This window comes from Entelurus aequoreus, linkage group LG07 (genome assembly GCF_033978785.1).
Source record: "Entelurus aequoreus isolate RoL-2023_Sb linkage group LG07, RoL_Eaeq_v1.1, whole genome shotgun sequence".
Classification (NCBI taxonomy): domain Eukaryota; kingdom Metazoa; phylum Chordata; class Actinopteri; order Syngnathiformes; family Syngnathidae; genus Entelurus; species Entelurus aequoreus.
The window spans coordinates 5,682,738-5,710,593 of record NC_084737.1 but is presented as its reverse complement, the minus strand read 5'-3'; the positions used below and the strand labels follow the sequence as shown (position 1 = coordinate 5,710,593).

General features: G+C 38.2%; 1 protein-coding gene across 1 annotated transcript in view; it reads right to left on the bottom strand.

Moving 5' to 3' along the window:
* The window catches only part of LOC133653248 (nucleolar protein 4-like), a 246,705-nt gene that overhangs the window by 61,631 nt on the left and 157,218 nt on the right, over positions 1-27,856 (bottom strand). Inside the window, exon 13 of the mRNA XM_062052328.1 lies at positions 15,071-15,215. Within this exon, the coding sequence (XP_061908312.1) occupies positions 15,071-15,215 (145 nt within the window). The remainder of the gene's footprint in view (positions 1-15,070; positions 15,216-27,856) is intronic.

Genomic DNA, 27,856 nt, shown 5'->3' with positions numbered 1-27,856 from the left:
CTTAGTTCCTGAGTGTGCACATGTTGACAGTGTAGTGTACTTAGTTGCTGAGTGTGCACATGTTGACAGTGTAGTGTACTTAGTTCCTGAGTGTGCACATGTTGACAGTGTAGTGTACTTAGTTCCTGAGTGTGCACATGTTGACAGTGTAGTGTACTTAGTTCCTGAGTGTGCACATTTTGACAGTGTAGTGTACTTAGTTCCTGAGTGTGCACATTTTGACAGTGTAGTGTACTTATTTCCTGAGTGTGCACATGTTGACAGTGTAGTGTACTTAGTTCCTGAGTGTGCACATGTTGACAGTGTAGTGTACTTAGTTCCTGAGTGTGCACATGTTGACAGTGTAGTGTACTTAGTTGCTGAGTGTGCACATGTTGACAGTGTAGTGTACTTAGTTCCTGAGTGTGCACATGTTGACAGTGGAGTGTACTTAGTTCCTGAGTGTGCACATGTTGACAGTGTAGTGTACTTAGTTGCTGAGTGTGCACATGTTGACAGTGTAGTGTACTTAGTTCCTGAGTGTGCAGATGTTGACAGTGTAGTGTACTTAGTTCCTGAGTGTGCAGATGTTGACAGTGTAGTGTACTTAGTTCCTGAGTGTACACATATTGACAGTGTAGTGTACTTAGTTCCTGAGTGTGCACATGTTGACAGTGGAGTGTACTTAGTTCCTGAGTGTGCACATGTTGACAGTGTAGTGTACTTAGTTGCTGAGTGTGCACATGTTGACAGTGTAGTGTACTTAGTTCCTGAGTGTGCAGATGTTGACAGTGTAGTGTACTTAGTTTCTGAGTGTGCACATGTTGACAGTGTAGTGTACTTAGTTCCTGAGTGTGCACATGTTGACAGTGGAGTGTACTTAGTTCCTGAGTGTGCACATGTTGACAGTGTAGTGTACTTAGTTGCTGAGTGTGCACATGTTGACAGTGTAGTGTACTTAGTTCCTGAGTGTGCACATGTTGACAGTGTAGTGTACTTAGTTCCTGAGTGTGCACATGTTGACAGTGTAGTGTACTTAGTTCCTGAGTGTGCACATGTTGACAGTGTAGTGTACTTAGTTCCTGAGTGTGCACATTTTGACAGTGTAGTGTACTTATTTCCTGAGTGTGCACATGTTGACAGTGTAGTGTACTTAGTTCCTGAGTGTGCACATGTTGACAGTGTAGTGTACTTAGTTCCTGAGTGTGCACATGTTGACAGTGTAGTGTACTTAGTTGCTGAGTGTGCACATGTTGACAGTGTAGTGTACTTAGTTCCTGAGTGTGCACATGTTGACAGTGTAGTGTACTTAGTTCCTGAGTGTGCACATTTTGACAGTGTAGTGTACTTAGTTGCTGAGTGTGCACATGTTGACAGTGTAGTGTACTTAGTTCCTGAGTGTGCACATGTTGACAGTGTAGTGTACTTAGTTCCTGAGTGTGCACATTTTGACAGTGTAGTGTACTTAGTTCCTGAGTGTGCAGATGTTGACAGTGTAGTGTACTTAGTTCCTGAGTGTGCACATGTTGACAGTGTAGTGTACTTAGTTCCTGAGTGTGCATATGTTGACAGTGTAGTGTATGTATTTCCTGAGTGTGCAGATGTTGACAGTGTAGTGTACTTATTTCCTGAGTGTGCACATGTTGACAGTGTAGTGTACTTATTTCCTGAGTGTGCAGATATTGACAGTGTAGTTTACTTAGTTCCTGAGTGTGCACATGTTGACAGTGTAGTGTACTTAGTTGCTGAGTGTGCACATGTTGACAGTGTAGTGTACTTAGTTCCTGAGTGTGCAGATGTTGACAGTGTAGTGTACTTAGTTCCTGAGTGTGCACATGTTGACAGTGTAGTGTACTTAGTTCCTGAGTGTGCACATGTTGACAGTGTAGTGTACTTAGTTCCTGAGTGTGCACATGTTGACAGTGTAGTGTACTTAGTTCCTGAATGTGCACATGTTGACAGTGTAGTGTACTTAGTTCCTGAGTGTACACATGTTGACAGTGTAGTGTACTTAGTTGCTGAGTGTGCAGATGTTGACAGTGTAGTGTACTTAGTTGCTGAGTGTGCAGATGTTGACAGTGTAGTGTACTTAGTTCCTGAGTGTGCACATGTTGACAGTGTAGTGTACTTAGTTCCTGAGTGTGCAGATGTTGACAGTGTAGTGTACTTAGTTCCTGAGTGTGCAGATGTTGACAGTGTAGTGTACTTAGTTCCTGAGTGTACACATATTGACAGTGTAGTGTACTTAGTTCCTGAGTGTGCACATGTTGACAGTGTAGTGTACTTAGTTCCTGAGTGTGCACATGTTGACAGTGTAGTGTACTTAGTTGCTGAGTGTGCACATGTTGACAGTGTAGTGTACTTAGTTCCTGAGTGTGCACATGTTGACAGTGTAGTGTACTTAGTTCCTGAGTGTGCACATGTTGACAATGTAGTGTACTTAGTTCCTGAGTGTGCACATGTTTACAGTGTAGTGTACTTAGTTCCTGAGTGTGCACATGTTGACAGTGTAGTGTACATATTTCCTGAGTGTGCAGATGTTGACAGTGTAGTGTACTTAGTTCCTGAGTGTGCACATGTTGACAGTGTAGTGTACTTCTTCTTCTCTCCGTGTGAAGTGTGCCAAGATGGCGACTATTGAGGGTGGTCCAGTAGGTGTCCATCACTCCACCAATGGAGAGCCAGACCTGCTTGTGGACTGTGGAGAGATCCAGGGACTAAGTTGGCTACATATGAGAAGATGAGATCCAGGGACTAAGTTGGCTACATATGAGAAGATGAGATCCAGGGACTAAGTTGGCTACATATGAGAAGATGTGATCCAGGGACTAAGTTGGCTACATATGAGAAGATGACATCCAGGGACTAAGTTGGCTACATATGAGAAGATGACATCCAGGGACTAAGTTGGCTACATATGAGAAGATGAGATCCAGGGACTAAGTTGGCTACATATGAGAAGATGAGATCCAGGGACTAAGTTGGCTACATATGAGAAGATGAGATCCAGGGACTAAGTTGGCTACATATGAGAAGATGACATCCAGGGACTAAGTTGGCTACATATGAGAAGATGAGATCCAGGGACTAAGTTGGCTACATATGAGAAGATGACATCCAGGGACTAAGTTGGCTACATATGAGAAGATGACATCCAGGGACTAAGTTGGCTACATATGAGAAGATGACATCCAGGGACTAAGTTGGCTACATATGAGAAGATGAGATCCAGGGACTAAGTTGGCTACATATGAGAAGATGAGATCCAGGGACTAAGTTGGCTACATATGAGACGATGAGATCCAGGGACTAAGTTGGCTACATATGAGAAGATGAGATCCAGGGACTAAGTTGGCTACATATGAGAAGATGACATCCAGGGACTAAGTTGGCTACATATGAGAAGATGAGATCCAGGGACTAAGTTGGCTACATATGAGAAGATGAGATCCAGGGACTAAGTTGGCTACATATGAGAAGATGACATCCAGGGACTAAGTTGGCTACATATGAGAAGATGAGATCCAGGGACTAAGTTGGCTACATATGAGAAGATGACATCCAGGGACTAAGTTGGCTACATATGAGAAGATGACATCCAGGGACTAAGTTGGCTACATATGAGAAGATGAGATCCAGGGACTAAGTTGGCTACATATGAGAAGATGACATCCAGGGACTAAGTTGGCTACATATGAGAAGATGACATCCAGGGACTAAGTTGGCTACATATGAGAAGATGAGATCCAGGGACTAAGTTGGCTACATATGAGAAGATGACATCCAGGGACTAAGTTGGCTACATATGAGAAGATGACATCCAGGGACTAAGTTGGCTACATATGAGAAGATGAGATCCAGGGACTAAGTTGGCTACATATGAGAAGATGACATCCAGGGACTAAGTTGGCTACATATGAGAAGATGACATCCAGGGACTAAGTTGGCTACATATGAGAAGATGAGATCCAGGGACTAAGTTGGCTACATATGAGAAGATGACATCCAGGGACTAAGTTGGCTACATATGAGAAGATGAGATCCAGGGACTAAGTTGGCTACATATGAGAAGATGACATCCAGGGACTAAGTTGGCTACATATGAGAAGATGAGATCCAGGGACTAAGTTGGCTACATATGAGAAGATGAGATCCAGGGACTAAGTTGGCTACATATGAGACGATGAGATCCAGGGACTAAGTTGGCTACATATGAGAAGATGACATCCAGGGACTAAGTTGGCTACATATGAGAAGATGACATCCAGGGACTAAGTTGGCTACATATGAGAAGATGAGATCCAGGGACTAAGTTGGCTACATATGAGAAGATGACATCCAGGGACTAAGTTGGCTACATATGAGAAGATGAGATCCAGGGACTAAGTTGGCTACATATGAGAAGATGACATCCAGGGACTAAGTTGGCTACATATGAGAAGATGAGATCCAGGGACTAAGTTGGCTACATATGAGAAGATGAGATCCAGGGACTAAGTTGGCTACATATGAGACGATGAGATCCAGGGACTAAGTTGGCTACATATGAGAAGATGAGATCCAGGGACTAAGTTGGCTACATATGAGAAGATGACATCCAGGGACTAAGTTGGCTACATATGAGAAGATGAGATCCAGGGACTAAGTTGGCTACATATGAGAAGATGAGATCCAGGGACTAAGTTGGCTACATATGAGAAGATGACATCCAGGGACTAAGTTGGCTACATATGAGAAGATGAGATCCAGGGACTAAGTTGGCTACATATGAGAAGATGACATCCAGGGACTAAGTTGGCTACATATGAGAAGATGACATCCAGGGACTAAGTTGGCTACATATGAGAAGATGAGATCCAGGGACTAAGTTGGCTACATATGAGAAGATGACATCCAGGGACTAAGTTGGCTACATATGAGAAGATGACATCCAGGGACTAAGTTGGCTACATATGAGAAGATGAGATCCAGGGACTAAGTTGGCTACATATGAGAAGATGACATCCAGGGACTAAGTTGGCTACATATGAGAAGATGACATCCAGGGACTAAGTTGGCTACATATGAGAAGATGAGATCCAGGGACTAAGTTGGCTACATATGAGAAGATGACATCCAGGGACTAAGTTGGCTACATATGAGAAGATGACATCCAGGGACTAAGTTGGCTACATATGAGAAGATGAGATCCAGGGACTAAGTTGGCTACATATGAGAAGATGACATCCAGGGACTAAGTTGGCTACATATGAGAAGATGAGATCCAGGGACTAAGTTGGCTACATATGAGAAGATGACATCCAGGGACTAAGTTGGCTACATATGAGAAGATGACATCCAGGGACTAAGTTGGCTACATATGAGAAGATGACATCCAGGGACTAAGTTGGCTACATATGAGAAGATGACATCCAGGGACTAAGTTGGCTACATATGAGAAGATGAGATCCAGGGACTAAGTTGGCTACATATGAGAAGATGAGATCCAGGGACTAAGTTGGCTACATATGAGACGATGAGATCCAGGGACTAAGTTGGCTACATATGAGAAGATGAGATCCAGGGACTAAGTTGGCTACATATGAGAAGATGACATCCAGGGACTAAGTTGGCTACATATGAGAAGATGAGATCCAGGGACTAAGTTGGCTACATATGAGAAGATGAGATCCAGGGACTAAGTTGGCTACATATGAGAAGATGACATCCAGGGACTAAGTTGGCTACATATGAGAAGATGAGATCCAGGGACTAAGTTGGCTACATATGAGAAGATGACATCCAGGGACTAAGTTGGCTACATATGAGAAGATGACATCCAGGGACTAAGTTGGCTACATATGAGAAGATGAGATCCAGGGACTAAGTTGGCTACATATGAGAAGATGACATCCAGGGACTAAGTTGGCTACATATGAGAAGATGACATCCAGGGACTAAGTTGGCTACATATGAGAAGATGAGATCCAGGGACTAAGTTGGCTACATATGAGAAGATGACATCCAGGGACTAAGTTGGCTACATATGAGAAGATGACATCCAGGGACTAAGTTGGCTACATATGAGAAGATGAGATCCAGGGACTAAGTTGGCTACATATGAGAAGATGACATCCAGGGACTAAGTTGGCTACATATGAGAAGATGACATCCAGGGACTAAGTTGGCTACATATGAGAAGATGAGATCCAGGGACTAAGTTGGCTACATATGAGAAGATGACATCCAGGGACTAAGTTGGCTACATATGAGAAGATGAGATCCAGGGACTAAGTTGGCTACATATGAGAAGATGACATCCAGGGACTAAGTTGGCTACATATGAGAAGATGAGATCCAGGGACTAAGTTGGCTACATATGAGAAGATGAGATCCAGGGACTAAGTTGGCTACATATGAGACGATGAGATCCAGGGACTAAGTTGGCTACATATGAGAAGATGACATCCAGGGACTAAGTTGGCTACATATGAGAAGATGACATCCAGGGACTAAGTTGGCTACATATGAGAAGATGAGATCCAGGGACTAAGTTGGCTACATATGAGAAGATGACATCCAGGGACTAAGTTGGCTACATATGAGAAGATGAGATCCAGGGACTAAGTTGGCTACATATGAGAAGATGACATCCAGGGACTAAGTTGGCTACATATGAGAAGATGAGATCCAGGGACTAAGTTGGCTACATATGAGAAGATGAGATCCAGGGACTAAGTTGGCTACATATGAGACGATGAGATCCAGGGACTAAGTTGGCTACATATGAGAAGATGAGATCCAGGGACTAAGTTGGCTACATATGAGAAGATGACATCCAGGGACTAAGTTGGCTACATATGAGAAGATGAGATCCAGGGACTAAGTTGGCTACATATGAGAAGATGAGATCCAGGGACTAAGTTGGCTACATATGAGAAGATGACATCCAGGGACTAAGTTGGCTACATATGAGAAGATGAGATCCAGGGACTAAGTTGGCTACATATGAGAAGATGACATCCAGGGACTAAGTTGGCTACATATGAGAAGATGACATCCAGGGACTAAGTTGGCTACATATGAGAAGATGAGATCCAGGGACTAAGTTGGCTACATATGAGAAGATGACATCCAGGGACTAAGTTGGCTACATATGAGAAGATGACATCCAGGGACTAAGTTGGCTACATATGAGAAGATGAGATCCAGGGACTAAGTTGGCTACATATGAGAAGATGACATCCAGGGACTAAGTTGGCTACATATGAGAAGATGACATCCAGGGACTAAGTTGGCTACATATGAGAAGATGAGATCCAGGGACTAAGTTGGCTACATATGAGAAGATGACATCCAGGGACTAAGTTGGCTACATATGAGAAGATGACATCCAGGGACTAAGTTGGCTACATATGAGAAGATGAGATCCAGGGACTAAGTTGGCTACATATGAGAAGATGACATCCAGGGACTAAGTTGGCTACATATGAGAAGATGAGATCCAGGGACTAAGTTGGCTACATATGAGAAGATGACATCCAGGGACTAAGTTGGCTACATATGAGAAGATGACATCCAGGGACTAAGTTGGCTACATATGAGAAGATGACATCCAGGGACTAAGTTGGCTACATATGAGAAGATGACATCCAGGGACTAAGTTGGCTACATATGAGAAAATGAGATCCAGGGACTAAGTTGGCTACATATGAGAAAATGAGATCCAGGGATTAGTCCCATCCATGATCTGTGTGGTCCGGGGAACACCACTCTATGTCACTGCTCTTGATCCGGATTATTCCACATGAAACATCTGCCAGACCAGGAAAATCATCCCAGGAGAGGAAATGAGAGTCTGGCTTTGAGAAGAGTCTCTCCTCCAGCTTCCATCCAGGAGGTGTAGAACCTTTGTGGCCTTCTATGTTGACTGTACTGGTTCCTCTATGTTCTGCACATTCTCCATCATGTCTATGTTCTCCATGTTCCTCCATGTTCTGCACATTCTCCATCATGTCTATGTTCTCCATGTTCCTCTATGTTCTGCACATTCTCCATCATGTCTATGTTCTCCATGTTCCTCCATGTTCTGCACATTCTCCATCATGTCTATGTTCTCCATGTTCCTCCATGTTCTGCACATTCTCCATCATGTCTATGTTCTTCATGTTCTGCACATTCTCCATCATGTCTATGTTCTCCATGTTCTGCACATTCTCCATCATGTCTATGTTCTCCATGTTGCCACACATTCACACGTCAAAGAAGTCAACTATTAAGACATCAAAACTGGAGCCGTCTGAGGTGAAAAAGATGATTATTATAACAATAGAGAAGATTATTTCTTGTACAACCAACAAAAAAAGAGAAAAGGCAGTAAAAGTTGAAAGAGCTCAGTGTCACATCACTAAAAAATAAAAAAGGGCCGCTTGATTGAGTTTTTTCAAGAACGATAACTCCCTGCTTTCCAAGAGCGATACAGGTGACTTATTGATATAGATATTTTCTAAATGTAGGTGAGGTGTAATATGAGCACACCTTTCTTGAGCAGCAGGCGTCTTGATATTAATATATATATATATATATATATATATATATATATATATATATATATATATATATATATATATATATATATATATATATATATATATATTATATTAATATGAGCACACCTTTCTTGAGCAGCAGGCGTCTTGATATTAATATATATATATATACATATATATATATATATATATATATATATATATATATATATATATATATATATATATATATATATATATATATATATATATATATATATACATATATTATATTAATATGAGCACACCTTTCTTGAGCAGCAGGCGTCTTGGCAGGCTTCCAAACATGCTGACTTTCAGCTGGCTGATGATGATGTGTTGAAGTGTGATGTTTTTGCAGAACATTTGGTGCAACTCTTCTCATGTTTCTTTTATTTTTTATTAGATTTTGTTGTATTGTGTCATTTAATGTATTGCTATTATTACTAATGGTATTCTCTTATTGTTATGTTTTTTAATGAAATATTTATCTTTACATATATTTTACAATATGTTTCATAGTAATGTGTTGAAGCGTGATGTTTTTGCAAAACATTTGGTGCAACTCTTATGTTTTTTTATTTTGTATTATATTTTTGATTTTATTGTGTTACTTTTACTATTATTACTACTATTATCTCAATGTTATGTTTTTATTCATCTGTTATGTATAATTTGTTTTTACATATATTTCACAATATGTTTCATTCTATTTTACTTTTTTTTTAGATGGCGGTAAATGTTTTTATTTTTTAGTGTGGACGCCTCAAAGGTGGACTTTTTACTCAAACCTCAGTGCCACGCCTTGTTTGCTTCTTGTCCACAATGTGTGTGTACAAGCGTGTGTGTGTGTGTGTGTGTGTGTGTGTGTGTGTGTTTTCTTTCTTTTTTCTCCAGTAAAGCACTTTGTGTTGCCTGTGCATGACAAATAGAGTTTGATTGATTGATTGATTGATTGGAACAGCACTCCGATAGTACCCACCAGTGAAGAATGACATCATGTTTGTTTACAAGTGAAGAATGACGTCATGTTTGTTTACAAGTGAAGACAAGTGAAGAATGACGCCATGTTTGTTTACAAGTGAAGAATGAGGCCATGTTTGTTTACAAGTGAAGAATGACGTCATATTTGTTTACAAGTGAAGAATGACATCATGTTTGTTTACAAGTGAAGAGTGACATCATGTTTGTTTACAAGTGAAGAATGACGTCATGTTTGTTTACAAGTGAAGAATGACGTCATGTTTGTTTACAAGTGAAGAATGACATCATGTTTGTTTACAAGTGAAAAATGACGTCATGTTTGTTTACAAGTGAAGAATGACATCATGTTTGTTTACAAGTGAAGACTGACGTCATGTTTGTTTACAAGTGAAGAATGACGTCATGTTTGTTTACAAGTGAAGAATGACATCATGTTTGTTTACAAGTGAAGAATGACATCATGTTTGTTTACAAGTGAAGAATGACGTAATGTTTGTTTACAAGTGAAGAATGACGTCATGTTTGTTTACAAGTGAAGAATGACATCATGTTTGTTTACAAGTGAAGAATGACGTCATGTTTGTTTACAAGTGAAGAATGAGGCCATGTTTGTTTACAAGTGAAGAATTTAATCATGTTTGTTTACAAGTGAAGAATGACATGTTTGTTTACAAGTGAAGAATGACATCATGTTTGTTTACAAGTGAAGAATGACGTCATGTTTGTTTACAAGTGAAGAATGACGTCATGTTTGTTTACAAGTGAAGAATGACGCCATGTTTGTTTACAAGTGAAGAATGACATCATGTTTGTTTAAAAGTGAAGAATGACGTCATGTTTGTTTACAAGTGAAGAATGACGTCATGTTTGTTTACAAGTGAAGAATGACGTCATGTTTGTTTACAAGTGAAGAATGACATGTTTGTTTACAAGTGAAGAATGACGTCATGTTTGTTTACAAGTGAAGAATGACGTCATGTTTGTTTACAAGTGAAGAATGACATCATGTTTGTTTACAAGTGAAGAATGACATCATGTTTGTTTACAAGTGAAGAATGACATCATGTTTGTTTACAAGTGAAGAATGACATCATGTTTGTTTACAAGTGAAGAATGACATCATGTTTGTTTACAAGTGAAGAATGACATCATGTTTGTTTAAAAGTGAAGAATGACATCATGTTTGTTTACAAGTGAAGAATGACATCATGTTTGTTTAAAAGTGAAGAATGACATCATGTTTGTTTACAAGTGAAGAATGACGTCATGTTTGTTTACAGTGAAGAATGACGTCATGTTTGTTTACAAGTGAAGAATGACGTCATGTTTGTTTACAAGTGAAGAATGACATCATGTTTGTTTACAAGTGAAGAATGACGTCATGTTTGTTTACAAGTGAAGAATGACATCATGTTTGTTTACAAGTGAAGAATGACATCATGTTTGTTCACAAGTGAAGAATGACGTCATGTTTGTTTACAAGTGAAGAATGACATCATGTTTGTTTACAAGTGAAGAATGACATCATGTTTGTTTACAAGTGAAGAATGACGTCATGTTTGTTTACAAGTGAAGAATGACGCCATGTTTGTTTACAAGTGAAGAATGACTTCATGTTTGTTTACAAGTGAAGAATGACATCACTTGGTTTTTCCAACTATGTGAAGGAAGAAAGTGAGAGTGAAGGACAGCGCTGAGAAGATGTATTCATGGAATTAAAGAAATGAATCATTGGAGAAACGTGGCTAGCTCGTAGCTAGCCAACTACGGTGCACCGTACTGAAGCTGAAGGAGTCGATAACGTCAGCCAAGGATGTTGGGAAAAATATCTCAAAGGCGGGCAATTATGCAGGAAAATTCGGCGGAAGCTGCTGATGGTGTGTTTGACTAAAAAGCCTCCCAAAGGAGATCCCGTAGAAGTCAACTCTCCAAAATAAATGCTGTGATTTGTGCTACATTCTAGTGATATTTATCATCTTAAAGGTCCTTTTTCTTAGAAAAGAAGGCAGGTTCCGTGTTCAATTAGTACTGTTCCTTTAAATGCTTCTTCAAGGTACCACAAGCAAATCAAGTCGTATGATGTCATCAAAACCACTATTTCAGCACCCAGTTTTTACCTTCTCAAAACCCAATACACTGTAAACTAAATACATTTTAAAAAAATGTACATTTTAAGGTAAAAAACTGGCAACTGACCCAACAGAAATGTATCATAAAATGTACGGGGATTTTTACTGTAAATTGAAAAAGGGTAAACATGTTCGTGGACATTTGGTGAAGATGACATTTTGGCAGACTGGATCGTATGTGAGGAATGTGGAACTTGTAACATTCCGACCGGTAGGAGGCCACGGGGAAGACCCAGGACACGTTGGGAAGACTATGTCTCCCGGCTGGCCTGGGAACGCCTCGGGATCACCTGGGAGGAGCTGGACCAAGTGGCCGGGGAGAGGAAAGTCTGGGCTTCCCTGCTTAGGCTGCTGCCCCCGCGACCCGACATCGGATAAGCGGAGGAAGATGGATGGATGGATGGATTTGTTTGGATCGTTTGAGAAATGTTGGAGTCGTTGATCATCAAAAATGGATGAAATAATAATAATACAATGACATGTTAGCCTGCTCGATGCTAACTTTGCTGACAAGCCTCGGTTTGACCGCCGTGACGTCTTTTTCCAAAGACTCCTGACAGTCTGAGGTCAGGGACACTGCTGATGGTCCACCGCAGGTAAAGTGCGGACATGACGAGGTCAAATGTTGAGGTGAGGCGGCCGCTGAGTGACAAGATGTTTGTCATCGTGAAAGCAACTCATCCATCAGCAGGAAGACAAATAAGACCATTAAATATTCATAGACTGCGCTAAGCTCCGCCCACTGCACTTAAAGCGCGGTTAGCGGCGTCCATTACAAACTACCGCTAAGCTCCGACCACCGCACTTAAAGTGCGGTTAGCGGCGTCCGTTACAAACTACCGCCACTGACATGAGTCATATATTGTGTTGGAATATGGGATCCATTATTTACATTTCTTTGAACTATTAAATGAACCAAAAATTGGACTTATTTAATCTTTGTGGTAAATATTGTACACAATGTGTTGTCAAACTTATCAGATGTAAATAGTCACTGTTTTTAGTTTTTATAAATGTCTGTCATGATAATGTCAATGAGGGATTTTTAATCACTGCTATGTTGAAATTGTAACTAATATTGATGCTGTTGTTGATAATATTCATTTTTGTCTGACTGCTTTTGGATTGTTTTGTGTCATGTTTGTGTCTCCTCTCAATGACTCTGTTTATTGCTACTCTCAATGTTGCTGGATCGGGTTTGGTTTTGGAATCGCAATTGTATTATTATGGTATTGTTGTGTATTGTTCTGTTGGATTGATTTATTAAAAAAAAAAAAAAAAAAAAAAAGGGCCGTTGCTATAGTTGTTATCAATTGTGCTGAAGTTGTACTTTTCCATCAGTGCAAAGGGACAACTGGCAATCCAAGATTGCGAGTCGTCTCGTATCGGTGTTTGTGTCCAGAACATGGAGTGCCGTGACGCAGACAAAGCAGAGACAGGGCGATATCACGAGTGTCAGCACATTTCCATTTCTGACTATTCATATATTGTGTCTAGCTGGGGCTGCTGAAATGACGCCCCCTTCCTTCAGAAGCAGCCTCAGTGATGTAACCAGGGACCTCCCAAATAAATAGAGGAGCACGTGGGACTGTGCCTTAGAGCAGTGGTCCCCAACCCCCGGGCCACGGCCCAGTATCGGTCCGCGGCCCGGTACCGGTCCGCGGACCGATTGGTACCGGGCCGCACAAGAAATTAAAAAAAAAAAAAAAAAAAAAATTTTTTTTTTTTTTTTTTTTTTTTTTATGAAATCAACATAAAAAACACAATATATACATTATATATCAATATAGATCAATACAGTCTGCAGGGATACAGTCCGTAAGCACACATGATTGTATTTATTTATGTAAAAAAAAAAAAATAAAATAAAAAAAAAAGGGCCGTTGCTATAGTTGTTATCAATTGTGCTGAAGTTGTACTTTTCTATCAGTGCAAAGGGACAACTGGCAATCCAAGATTGCGAGTCGTCTCGTATCGGTGTTTGTGTCCAGAACATGGAGTGCCGTGACGCAGACAAAGCAGAGACAGGGCGATATCACGAGTGTCAGCACATTTCCATTTCTGACTAATCATATATTGTGTCTAACTGGGGCTGCTGAAATGACCCCCCCTTCCTTCAGAAGCAGCCTCAGTGATGTAACCAGGGACCTCCCAAATAAATAGAGGAGCACGTGGGACTGTGCCTTAGAGCAGTGGTCCCCAACCACCGGGCCGCGGCCCGGTACCGGTCCGCGGACCGATTGGTACCGGGCCGCACAAGAAATGAAAAAAAATAAATAAATAAATAAATATATATATATATATATTTTTATTTTTATTTTTTTTATTTATGAAATCAACAAAAAAAACACAATATATACATTATATATCAATATAGATCAATACAGTCTGCAGGGATACAGTCCGTAAGCACACATGATTGTATTTATTTATGTAAAAAAAAATAAAAAAATAAAATAAAATAAAAAAGGGCCGTTGCTATAGTTGTTATCAATTGTGCTGAAGTTGTACTTTTCTATCAGTGCAAAGGGACAACTGGCAATCCAAGATTGCGAGTCGTCTCGTATCGGTGTTTGTGTCCAGAACATGGAGTGCCGTGACGCAGACAAAGCAGAGACAGGGCGATATCACGAGTGTCAGCACATTTCCATTTCTGACTAATCATATATTGTGTCTAACTAGGGCTGCTATAAAATGAGCCCCCTTCCTTCAGAAGCAGCCTCAGTGATGTAACCAGGGACCTCCCAAATAAATAGAGGAGCACGTGGGACCGGTACCGGTCCGCGGACCGATTGGTACCGGGCCGCACAAGAAATTTAAAAAAAAAAAAAAAAAAAAAAAAAAATTTTTTTTTTTTTTTTTTTTAATGAAATCAACATAAAAAACACAATATATACATTATATATCAATATAGATCAATACAGTCTGCAGGGATACAGTCCGTAAGCACACATGATTGTATTTATTTATGTAAAAAAAAAAAAAAAAAAAAATTAAATACACCCCCCCCACCGGGCCGTGGGACAAATTTTCAAGCGTTGACCGGTCCGCAGCTACAAAAAGGTTGGGCACCACTGCCTTAGAGCGTAGCTTGGATATGTAACTAAGATGTACAGCCCAATACGTCTCTCCTCATTGAGCCAAATTGAACTGTCTCTGCATGATTCCTTGCTTCTTGTCTGTTTAATAGATGTCATCAGTGTTTGAACCTGACAACATTCCAGTAGACAAATACGCAAGTTAGCATGCTAACGTGCTAGTGGAAGCTCCCTCCACTGATTCATTCTGACCATCAACCTTCTTTTTAATTCCACAAGTGCCATGACTTTGCCACGCTGATGATGCCCCCAGCAGCCCGTCTAGGCAGCGAGCCAGCAGGCAGCACAAAGCCCCCCCAACCCCCCCCCCAGTCCCGACACAAGCGTAGCTTACCGTCGTCGTCTTTGTTGCTCGCGGTGTCGGGGCGCGTCCCGTCGCCTCGTCCCGCCGGGCTCAGCTGGGACGGCGCTCCGGCCGCCAGCCAGGAGGGCTCGCTCATGTCGGGCGGGTCTTCCTCGCTGCTCACTGAGGCGTCATCCTGGGCACACAGACAGGAAGTGGTCACGTCGGGCGGGGACACACACCATTTTGTAGGTGAAAGATGCTAAAATGTTAGCTTAGCATAGATGAACTTAACACCTTAGCTTTGTGTTACAGGCAACAAAGTAGTGTTGTCCCCATACCAATATGTCGGTACCAGTACCAAAATGTGTTTCCATACTTTTCTAAACAAAGGGGACCACAAAAAATGTTAGTGTACATGAAACATATGTTTATTATTGTCATTTAGTCCTTAAATAAAATAGACAACTTGTCTTTTAGTAGTAAGTAAACAAACAAAGACTCCTAATTAGTCTGCTGACGTATGCAGTAACATATTGTGTCATTTATACACCTATTATTTTGTACACATTATGAGGGACAAACTGTAAAAAAATGATTATTCATCTACTTGTTCATTTACTGTTAATATCTGCTTATTTTCTGTTTCAACATGTTCTATCTACACTTCTGTTCAAATGTAATAATCACTTATTCTTCTCTTCTTTGATACTTGACATTAGTTTTGGATGATACCACACATTTAGGTGTGGTATCGATCCGATACCAAGTAGTTACAGGATCATACATTGGTCATATTCAAAGTCCTCATGTGTCCAAGGACATATTTACTGACTTTATAAACATAATATGATTTTTTGTGACGATAAAAAATATCGATGTAATCATAGTAGTATCGACTAGATATTTGGTATCATTACAGTGGATGTCAGGTGTAGATCCACCCATGGCATTTGTTTACATTGTGACGGCGGTGAGCTATTGTATCCTCCTACGGTGTGTAGTGAAGCATGTTTAGCTATTCCTCCTCCTCCAGTGATAATGCTACTTGTAAGAAACGTACCTTATTTGTCGCCATGGAGGCCAGGATTAGTGATTTGGAAGTAGCTAAAACACTGTGGATGGATGTTAGCAGCTCTTCCTGAGGATGTTTCAGTGTTATAACTTCACCTTTATCACCAAAATGCGTCCATTCTCCCTTTTCTGTCTACACACTGTGTCTGCTTGTAAGTACTCTGTGTGTGTGCGCTGCCCAACATGCTCCTCTGCTGGTAAAAGCAGCAATGTCACCACGTGACGACGCGCTCTCATCCCGTTAAAAAAAAAAAAAAAAGGGTACCCGGTACTTTTTCAAACAGAGTATAGTACCGTTTTTGATTCATTAGTACAATGATACGATACTAGTACTGGTATAGCGTACAACCCTACAACAGAGGAATACATCTACTATCTAAAAATAGATTGTATTTTTGCAATAAGCAAAGGAAGGTAAAAGATAAGAATGTTATTACATTTTTATTATTTCATTTAATATTGCATTTCTTTCAGTAAAGTTAAGTATTTTTTAAGTATGGGAATTTTCTTTTAAACATTGAAATTAAATATGTACCACTTTTGTCATTTTTTTATTATTTCTTAACTAACACTGTTTCACAATAAATGATATATATATTTCTAGCATGTTTATTTTGAAATATGTGGTTATTTTTAGATATATTTTTTTGGTGTTTTTTTTTCATTCTAGCTTGTCCCAATATAATTATAATATTAACACAAATGTGTTGAATACATTTAAAATACATATTTGTACAGTTTATAATTGTTATTTGTTACTAGGGATGTCCGATAATATCGGCCGATATATGCGTTAAAATGTAATATCGGAAATTATCGGTATCGGTTTTTTTATTATCGGTATCGGTATCGTTTTTTTTTTTTTTTTTTTTTTAATATTAAATCAACATAAAAAACACAAGATACACTTACAATTAGTGCACCAACCCAAAAAACCTCCCTCCCCCCATTTCTTTCTGTTATCAATATTCTGGTTCCTACATTATATATCAATATATATCAATACAGTCTGCAAGGGATACAGTCCGTAAGCACACATGATTTTGCGTGCTGCTGCTCCACTAATAGTACTAACCTTTAACAGTTAATTTGACAAATTTTCATTCATTACTAGTTTCTATGTAACTGTTTTTATATTGTTGTACTTTCTTTTTTATTCAAGAAAATGTTTTTAATTTATTTATCTTATTTTACTAATTTTTAAAAAAAGTACCTTATCTTCACCATACCTGGTTGTCCAAATTAGGCATAATAATGTGTTAATTCCACGACTGTATATATCGGTTGATATCGGTATCGGTAATTAAAGAGTTGGACAATATCGGAATATCGGCAAAAAGCCATTATCGGACATCCCTATTTGTTACTTTTAATAATATTTAATAAGAATGTATTAATTGTATCTTTTCTTTTAGTATAACTATTTGGCTTTTTTTCCCCACGATAATTATGCAATATAAGTTTTTCTCTAAATAGTTTTTTTTATATATATATATATATATACTTTAATTCACACAAATTGTGTTTGTTAATTGTAAAACATCTAAATTGTATATGAAACTTTTTTTTATTATTTGTCAATTTGAACCTTAGTTAGTAATATTTCATGGATGCTATATTTAATTGTATTTCTCTCTAGTTTGCAATAATTCAATGCAATATAGTTTAAAAAAATAAAATCTACTGTTTTAAAGGAAACACTTTTATTAATAGAACCAAAACAAAATGGCGTCAACGAGAGCAGGCGGCTGACCCACATCTGTCCATCACAGCGGCCCCAGGAGGACTTTCCCCTGGAACATGGCCATGGATTACCCTCTTCCTCCTCCTCCTCATCATCATCATCCTCACTGTCATAAGAGCCAACACACACTGACCTGACAACCACAAGACGTGCTGAGTCATCACGTTGGACCAGTCTTTGTTCAACACATCGCCCTCTGCTGGATCATTACAGCATGACTCAGCACAACCACAACACTAACTATTAAACTAACTTTATCATAGTATCATAGTGTGTGTGTGTGTGTGTGTGTGTGTGTGCGTGTGTGTGTGTGTGTGTGCGTGCGTGTGTGTGTGTGTGCGTGCGTGTGTGCGTGTAGCGTCCGGATGCCACGGCTAATGCAGTTAGCATGTGGACAGGCGGAAGGATGTCTGTCAGCGTGTTGGCGTCACCTCCCCAAACAGGAAGTGCTCAGTGGCGCTGATGTTGGACGCGGGCGTTGAACAGGAAGTGCTCATGGATGATGGACGTGTGAATGTGTGACCTTGTCTGCGTGCCATGGCGGTGTGTGTGTGTGTGTGTGTGTGTGTGTGTGTGTGTGTGTGTGTGTGTGTGTGTGTGTGTGTGTGTGTGTGTGTGTGTGTGTGTGAAGGGAAAGCAATCAAGGCGGACCCTCGTTAGCTCTCTTTGTTCTCTTTGTTGCCGGACCCTCGCCGCCTTGACGGGCATCAACACCTCCTTCACCCCCCTTTGAGCCGCACTTCCCAGCTCCCCTCCCCCCCCCCCCCTCCATCCTGCCAACTCCCAGCATCCTCGCCTCCTGCATCATCATCATCATCATCATCATCATCATCACCACCACCATCACCCCTCCCCAGCAGGACCGACCTTCCTCCACGCCGCTAACGCTAACACCCCCCCCCCCCCCACCACCCCCCTGCATGAGGAGCGAGCTGCTCCCTCCTTTGTCACGCTGCGTCTCCACGGCAACCAGCCATTACAACAAAGATGATTCAGTGGTATTCACCGCGCTCATCTTCATGGTGTCATCGTCCTTACAAACCATCTTGAAAACGGCCCCTGGACATTAATGTAGGTCCTGTTGGGGACTCTATGGGCCTGCATGCGCAACAATATTAATAATAAAAATAATAATAATCATAATAATAGGTCCTGTTTGTGACTGTATGGGCCTGCATGCGCAACAATATTAATAATAACAATAATAATAGCTCCTGTTTGTGACTTTATGGGCCTGCATGTACAACAATATTAATATTAACAATAATAATAATAATAATAATAGGTCCTGTTTGGGACTTTATGGGCCTGCAAGCGCAACAATATTAATAATAACAATAATAATAATCAAAATAATAGGTCCTGTTTGTGACTGTATGGGCCTGCATGCGCAACAATACTAATATTAACAATAATAATAATAATAATAATAGGTCCTGTTTGGGACTTTATGGGCCTGCATGCACAACAATATTAATAATAAAAATAATAATAATCATAATAATAGGTCCTGTTTGTGACTGTATGGGCCTGCATGCGCAACAATATTAATAATAACAATAATAATAGCTCCTGTTTGTGACTTTATGGGCCTGCATGTACAACAATATTAATATTAACAATAATAATAATAATAATAATAGGTCCTGTTTGGGACTTTATGGGCCTGCAAGCGCAACAATATTAATAATAACAATAATAATAATCAAAATAATAGGTCCTGTTTGTGACTGTATGGGCCTGCATGCGCAACAATACTAATATTAACAATAATAATAATAATAATAATAGGTCCTGTTTGGGACTTTATGGGCCTGCATGCACAACAATATTAATAATAAAAATAATAATAATCATAATAATAGGTCCTGTTTGTGACTGTATGGGCCTGCAAGCGCAACAATATTAATAATAAAAATAATAATAATCATAATAATAGGTCCTGTTTGTGACTGTATGGGCCTGCATGCGCAACAATATTAATAATAACAATAATAATAATAATAATAGGTCCTGTTTGGGACTGTATGGGCCTGCATGCGCAACAATACTAATATTAACAATAATAATAATAATAATAATAGGTCCTGTTTGGGACTTTATGGGCCTGCATGCACAACAATATTAATAATAAAAATAATAATAATCATAATAATAGGTCCTGTTTGTGACTGTATGGGCCTGCAAGCGCAACAATATTAATAATAAAAATAATAATAATCATAATAATAGGTCCTGTTTGTGACTGTATGGGCCTGCATGCGCAACAATATTAATAATAACAATAATAATAATAATAATAGGTCCTGTTTGGGACTTTATGGGCCTGCATGCGCAACAATATTAATAATAAAAAAAATAATAATAATCATAATAATAGGTCCTGTTTGTGACTGTATGGGCCTGCATGCGCAACAATATTAATAACAACAATAATAATAATCATAATAATAGGTCCTGTTTGTGACTTTATGGGCCTGCATGCGCAACAATATTAATATTAACAATAATAATAATCATAATAATAGGTCCTGTTTGTGACTTTATGGGCCTGCATGCGCAACAATATTAATATTAACAATAATAATAATAGGTCCTGTTTGGGACTTTATGGGCCTGCATGCGCAACAATATTAATATTAACAATAATAATAATAATAATAGGTCCTGTTTGGGACTTTAAGGGCCTGCATGCGCAACAATATTAATAATAACAATAACAATAATCCTAATAATAATAGGTCCTGTTTGTGACTCTATGGGCCTGCATGCGCAACATTATTAATAATAACAATAATAATAGCTCCTGTTTGTGACTTTATGGGCCTGCATGCGCAACAATATTAATATTAACAATAATAATAATAATAATAGGTCCTGTTTGTGACTGTATGGGCCTGCATGCGCAACAATATTAATAATAAAAATAGTAATAATAATCATAATAATAGGTCCTGTTTGTGACTGTATGGGCCTGCATGCGCAACAATATTAATAATAACAATAATAATAATCATAATAATAGGTCCTGTTTGGGACTTTATGGGCCTGCATGCGCAACAATATTAATAATAAAAATAATAATAATCATAGTAATAGGTCCTGTTTGTGACTGTATGGGCCTGCATGCGCATGAATATTAATAATAACAATAATAATAATCATAATAATAGGTCCTGTTTGTGACTTTATGGGCCTGCATGCGCAACAATATTAATAATAAAAATAACAATAATCATAATAATAGGTCCTGTTTGTGACTGTATGGGCCTGCATGCGCAACAATATTAATAATAACAATAATAATAATCATAATAATAGGTCCTGTTTGTGACTTTATGGGCCTGCATGCGCAACAATATTAATAATAAAAATAACAATAATCATAATAATAGGTCCTGTTTGTGACTGTATGGGCCTGCATGCACAACAATATTAATAATAACAATAATAATAATCATAATAATAGGTCCTGTTTGTGACTTTATGGGCCTGCATGCGCAACAATATTAATATTAACAATAATAATAATAGGTCCTGTTTGGGACTTTATGGGCCTGCATGCGCAACAGTATTAATAATAACAATAATAATAATCATAATAATAGGTCCTGTTTGTGACTTTATGGGCCTGCATGCGCAACAAAAATAATAATGATATCAATAGGTCCTGTTTGTGACATTATGGGCCTGTGGATGGTCTCCTGCTGGCCCCACTATGGACTGGACTCTCACTGTTATGTTGGATCCACTAGGGACTGTACTTAGAGGGGGGGTTATCCACATATGTGATCCTCCCCAAGGTTTCTCATTGTCATTCACATCGACGTCCCTTGTGTGGGTTCTGTGCCGAGGATGTCGTTGTGGCCTGTGCAGCCCTTTGAGACTTTTGTGATTTAGGGCTATATAAATAAACATTGATTGATTGATATACACAACAATAATAAAATGTCTTGTTTGAAACATTATGGGCCTGCGGCGCAACAACAATAACAATAATAGGTCGTGTTTGTGACATTATGGGTCTGCATGTGCAACAATAATAATAGGTCTTGTTTGAAACATTATGGGCCTGCGTACGCAACAATAATAATAATAATAATAGGTCCTGTTTGTGACTTTATGGGCCTGCATGCGCAACAATATTAATAATAACAATAATAATAGGTCCTGTTTGTGACTTTATGGGCCTGCATGCACAACAATATTAATAATAATAATAATAGGTCCTGTTTGTGACTTTATGGGCCTGCATGCGCAACAATAATAATAATAGGTCCTGTTTGTGACATTATGGGCCTGCATACACAACAATAATAAAAGGTCTTGTTTGAAACATTATGGGCCTGCGGTCGCAACAACAATAATAATAGGTCCCGTTTCTGACATTATGGGTCTGCATGCACAACAATAATAATAGGTCTTGTTTGAAACATTATGGGCCTGCGTTCGCAACAAGAATAACAATAGGTCCTGTTTGTGACATTATGGGCCTGCATACACAACAATAATAATAGGTCTTGTTTGAAACATTATGGGCCTGCGGTTGCAACTACAATAATAATAGGTCCCATTTCTGACATTATGGGTGTACATGCACAACAATAATAATAGGTCTTGTTTGAAACATTATGGGCCTGCGTACGCAACAAGAATAACAATAATAATAATAGGTCCTGTTTGTGACTTTATGGGCCTGCATGCGCAACAATAATAATAATAATAATGATGATAATAGATCCTGTTTGTGATTTATGGGCCTGCATGCGCAACAATAATAATAACAAAAAAGTCTTGTTTGTGACATTATGGGCCTGCATGCGCAGCAATAATATTAATAATAGGTACTGTTTGTGACTTTATGGGCCTGAATGCGCAACAATAATAATAATAGGTCCTGTTTGTGACCTTATGGGCCTGCATACACATGTCTTAAACCATCAGGAATGTGAAATACAACACCCACTGGTTTCTTATCAGTGGTGCGAGGGGGAGATGGGAGTTTTCTTTGTGTGAGAAGAAGTCGGTTTTTCCCTTGGAACGCCAGATCAACTAGAGCAGCCGTTATGAATGTATTGGGTAAGTTGAACTCCTAAAGCTTTAGTAAAACTTGAAAATATTCCAATTCTGTCTTGATGGTCCTTCTTACTCAGCATATATGTCATCGAAAGAACTTGGGATCGACCAGTAACTTAGATTCCCTGGGGGGAAGAACTGGTCCCACGCAACAACTCCAAATCATTATTACAGTTAAAACATGTATATAAAGTATGTCGGATGTCAAACTTGAGCACATTACGATATGAAAAATGATGTTGCAATGTTTATTTCGGTTTTTAAAAAAAACACACACACGCTAAAAAAAAGAGCGCCCCTGCTGGTTGTACAGAGGTACTACAGTTTAGAGGACACTTCCTGTCAGTCACATGACTGCAGTGTTGTTGACTTCGTGCCTCACAGATCAATGATGGAAGCCAGGAGGATACTTTCATATTGATAGGACGCACACACACACACACACACACACACACACACACACACACACACACACACACACACACACACACACACACACACACACACACACACACACACACACACACACACACACACACAACAGACACCCTGCAGCAGTTAGCAGGGGTTCTGGTCAAGGAGTTACACTGAAGACTATTGATTGCTGTGAAACCCTCGTGTGTGTGTGTGTGTGTGTGTGTGTGTGTGTGTGTGTGTGTGTGTGTGTGTGTGTGTGTGTGTGTGTGTGTGTGTGTGTGTGTGTAGTGAGGAGGGTGGAACCATCCCCACATATTTTTAAGAGTGATTTGTCTATGAAAAAGTGGTCTCAGTCCACAATAACACCACACATGCCAAGTCAACAGGTGGCGCTAATAGCACCGAGTCTTCTTCAGACCTCCGCCAAGGCCGACCAGCCCAAGTTGTTTGAGTGGAGCAAAAGGAGTACGTGTTGTCCTCCCACGCTGTAGGGGGCAGTCATGTCAAATAAATTGATAATCGTAACGTCATTGTTTCGTCAAATAAATTGACGATTGTAACGTCATTGTTTCGTCAAATAAATTGACAATTGTAACGTCATTGTTTCGTCAAATAAATTGATAATTGTAACGTCATTGTTTCGTCAAATAAATTGACAATTGTAACGTCATTGTTTCGTCAAATAAATTGATAATTGTAACGTCATTGTTTCGTCAAATAAATTGATAATTGTAACGTTATTGTTTCGTCAAATAAATTGACAATTGTAACGTCATTGTTTCGTCAAATAAATTGATAATTGTAACGTCATTGTTTCGTCAAATAAATTGACAATTGTAACGTCATTGTTTCGTCAAATAAATTGACAATTGTAACGTCATTGTTTCGTCAAATAAATTGACAATCGTAACGTCATTGTTTCGTCAAATAAATTGACAATCGTAACGTCGTTGTTTCGTCAAATAAATTGATAATTGTAACGTCATTGTTTCGTCAAATAAATTGATAATTGTAACGTCATTGTTTCGTCAAATAAATGGACAATTGTAACGTCATTGTTTCGTCAAATAAATTGATAATTGTAACGTCATTGTTTCGTCAAATAAATGGACAATTGTAACGTCATTGTTTCGTCAAATAAAATGACAATTGTAACGTCATTGTTTCGTCAAATAAATTGACGATTGTAACGTCATTGTTTTGTCAAATAAATTAAAAATCGAAACGTCATTGTTTCGTCAAATAAATTGATAATTGTAACGTCATTGTTTCGTCAAATAAATTGACAATTGTAACGTCATTGTTTCGTCAAATAAATTGATAATTGTAACGTCATTGTTTTGTCAAATAAATTGATAATTGTAACGTCATTGTTTCGTCAAATAAATTGACAATTGTAACGTCATTGTTTCGTCAAATAAATTGACAATCGTAACGTCATTGTTTCGTCAAATAAATTGACAATCGTAACGTCATTGTTTCGTCAAATAAATTGATAATTGTAACGTCATTGTTTCGTCAAATAAATTGATAATTGTAACGTCATTGTTTCGTCAAATAAATTGACAATTGTAACGTCATTGTTTCGTCAAATAAATTGACAATTGTAACGTCATTGTTTCGTCAAATAAATTGACAATTGTAACGTCATTGTTTCGTCAAATAAATTGATGACTGTAACGTCATTGTTTCGTCAAATAAATTGATAATCGTAACGTCATTGTTTTGTCAAATAAATTGATAATTGTAACGTCATTGTTTCGTCAAATGAATTGACAATCGTAACGTCATTGTTTCGTCAAATAAATTGATAATCGTAACGTCATTGTTTCGTCAAATAAATTGATAATCATAACGTCATTGTTTCTTCAAATAAATTGACAATCGTAACGTCATTGTTTCGTCAAATAAATTGACAATCGTAACGTCGTTGTTTCGTCAAATAAATTGATAATTGTAACGTCATTGTTTCGTCAAACGAATTGATAATTGTAACGTCATTGTTTCGTCAAATAAATTGACAATCGTAACGTCATTGTTTCGTCAAACAAATTGATAATTGTAACGTCATTGTTTCGTCAAATAAATTGATAACTGTAACGTCATTGTTTCGTCAAATAAATTGATAATCATAACGTCATTGTTTCGTCAAATAAATTGACAATTGTAACGTCGTTGTTTCGTCATATAAATTGACAATCGTAACGTCATTGTTTCGTCAAATAATTTGATAATCGTAACGTCATTGTTTTGTCAAATAAATTGATAATTGTAACGTCATTGTTTCGTCAAATAAATTGACAATCGTAACGTCATTGTTTCGTCAAATAAATTGACAATTGTAACGTCATTGTTTCGTCAAATAAATTGATGATTGTAACGTCATTGTTTCGTCAAATAAATTGATAATCGTAACGTCATTGTTTTGTCAAATAAATTGATAATTGTAACGTCATTGTTTCGTCAAATAAATTGACAATTATAACGTCATTGTTTCGTCAAATAAATTGACTATTGTAACATCGTTAGTTCGTCAAATAAACTGATAATTGTAACGTCATTGTTTCGTCAAATAATTTGATAATTGTAACGTCATTGTTTCGTCAAATAAATTGACAATTGTAACGTCATTGTTTCGTCAAATAAATTGACAATTGTAACATCATTAGTTCGTCAAATAAATTGATAATTGTAACGTCATTGTTTCGTCAAATAAATTGATAATTGTAACGTCATTGTTTCGTTAAATAAATTGACAATTGTAACATCATTAGTTCGTCAAATAAATTGACGATTGTAACGTCATTGTTTCGTCAAATAAATTGATGATTGTAACGTCATAGTTTCGTCAAATAAATTGAAGATTGTAACGTCATTGTTTCGTCAAATAAATTGATAATTGTAACGTCATTGTTTTGTCAAATAAATTGATAAAAACACTCAGACATTAGTTTATTTCCTCACATGTTACACCTGACAGTGTTGTTTATGTGCTCTATCAACAATGTTTACACCTGACAGTGTTGTTTATGTGCTCTATCAACATTTTTCTGAGTGGCTGGCCATGTATAAATTTTACACGATTAGGAATTGTTACAAATAAGACTCAATCGAAAATTGATTTTTTTCAGCACCCCAACAACAACAACAACAACAACAACAACAACAAGCGTACATTGTACAGTAAAAACATTGATACTGTTTTTCTATTTCCATTTATATGCTGTAAAAAAACAGCATTGTGCATTTTATGGCAACATTTTGTCAACTGTTTTGAACTTAAAACAATCATTGTGTAAAATTGCGGGTTCCAAGTGGCCCTTGATGGAAACGGTTCAGGACAGCGACTGGGAACCAGACGACACAGGGAGACCCAAGCATGGAGGTCTAGCATGAAGCTAAGGCTAACGTGCTAGCTCACAAAAAAGGTGAGTTGGAGCCTTCAGACGTCAGAGATTAACACGCTGAGCTCACCTTAATCCAGTCAGTCACTAATCTCACCCATCAACTCTTTACCTTCACCACTCCACCATTAGTCCTGGCTAGGGAGGCAACTAACGATTAATTTGATAAACGATTAATCTGTCGATTATTACTTCGATTAATAATCGGATAAAAGAGACAAACTACATTTCTATCCTATCCAGTATTTTATTGAAAAAAAACCAGCATACTGGCACCATACTTATTTTGATTATTGTTTTTCAGCTGTTTGTACATGTTGCAGTTCATAAATAAAGGTTTATTTTACAAAAAAAAAAAAAAAAAAAAATTATTAAAAAACAATTTAAAAAAAAAAAATTATTTAAAAAAAAAATTTTTAAAAAAAAAACCTCTGCGCATGCGCATAGCATAGATCCAACGAATCGATGACTAAATTAATCGGCAACTATTTTAATAATCGATTTTAATCGATTTAATCGATTAGTTGTTGCAGCCCTAGTCCTGGCTAAGACCAGGTTAATTTTCACCTACGTGCTGTTATTCAGCCCACTGCAACCACCACTTTCAACACAAGGGGGCGTGGCCAGCAGGTGACCATCACTTTCAACACAAGGGGGCGTGGCCAGCAGGTGACCATCACTTTCAACACAACGGGGGCGTGGCCAGCGGGTGACCATCACTTTCAACTAGGGATGTCCGATAATGGCTTTTTGCCGATATTCCGATATTGTCCAACTCTTTAATTACCGATACCGATATCAACCGATACCGATATCAACCGATATATGCAGTCGTGGAATTAACACATTATTATGCCTAATTTGGACAACCAGGTATGGTGAAGATAATGTACTTTTTAAAAAAAATAATAAAATAAGATAACCAAATTAAAAACATTTTCTTGAATAAAAAAGAAAGTACAACAATATAAAAACAGTTACATAGAAACTAGTAATTAATGAACATTTGTAAAATTAACTGTTAAAGGTTAGTATTATTAGTGGAGCAGCAGCACGCACAATCATGTGTGCTTACGGACTGTATCCCTTGCAGACTGTATTGATATATATTGATATATAATG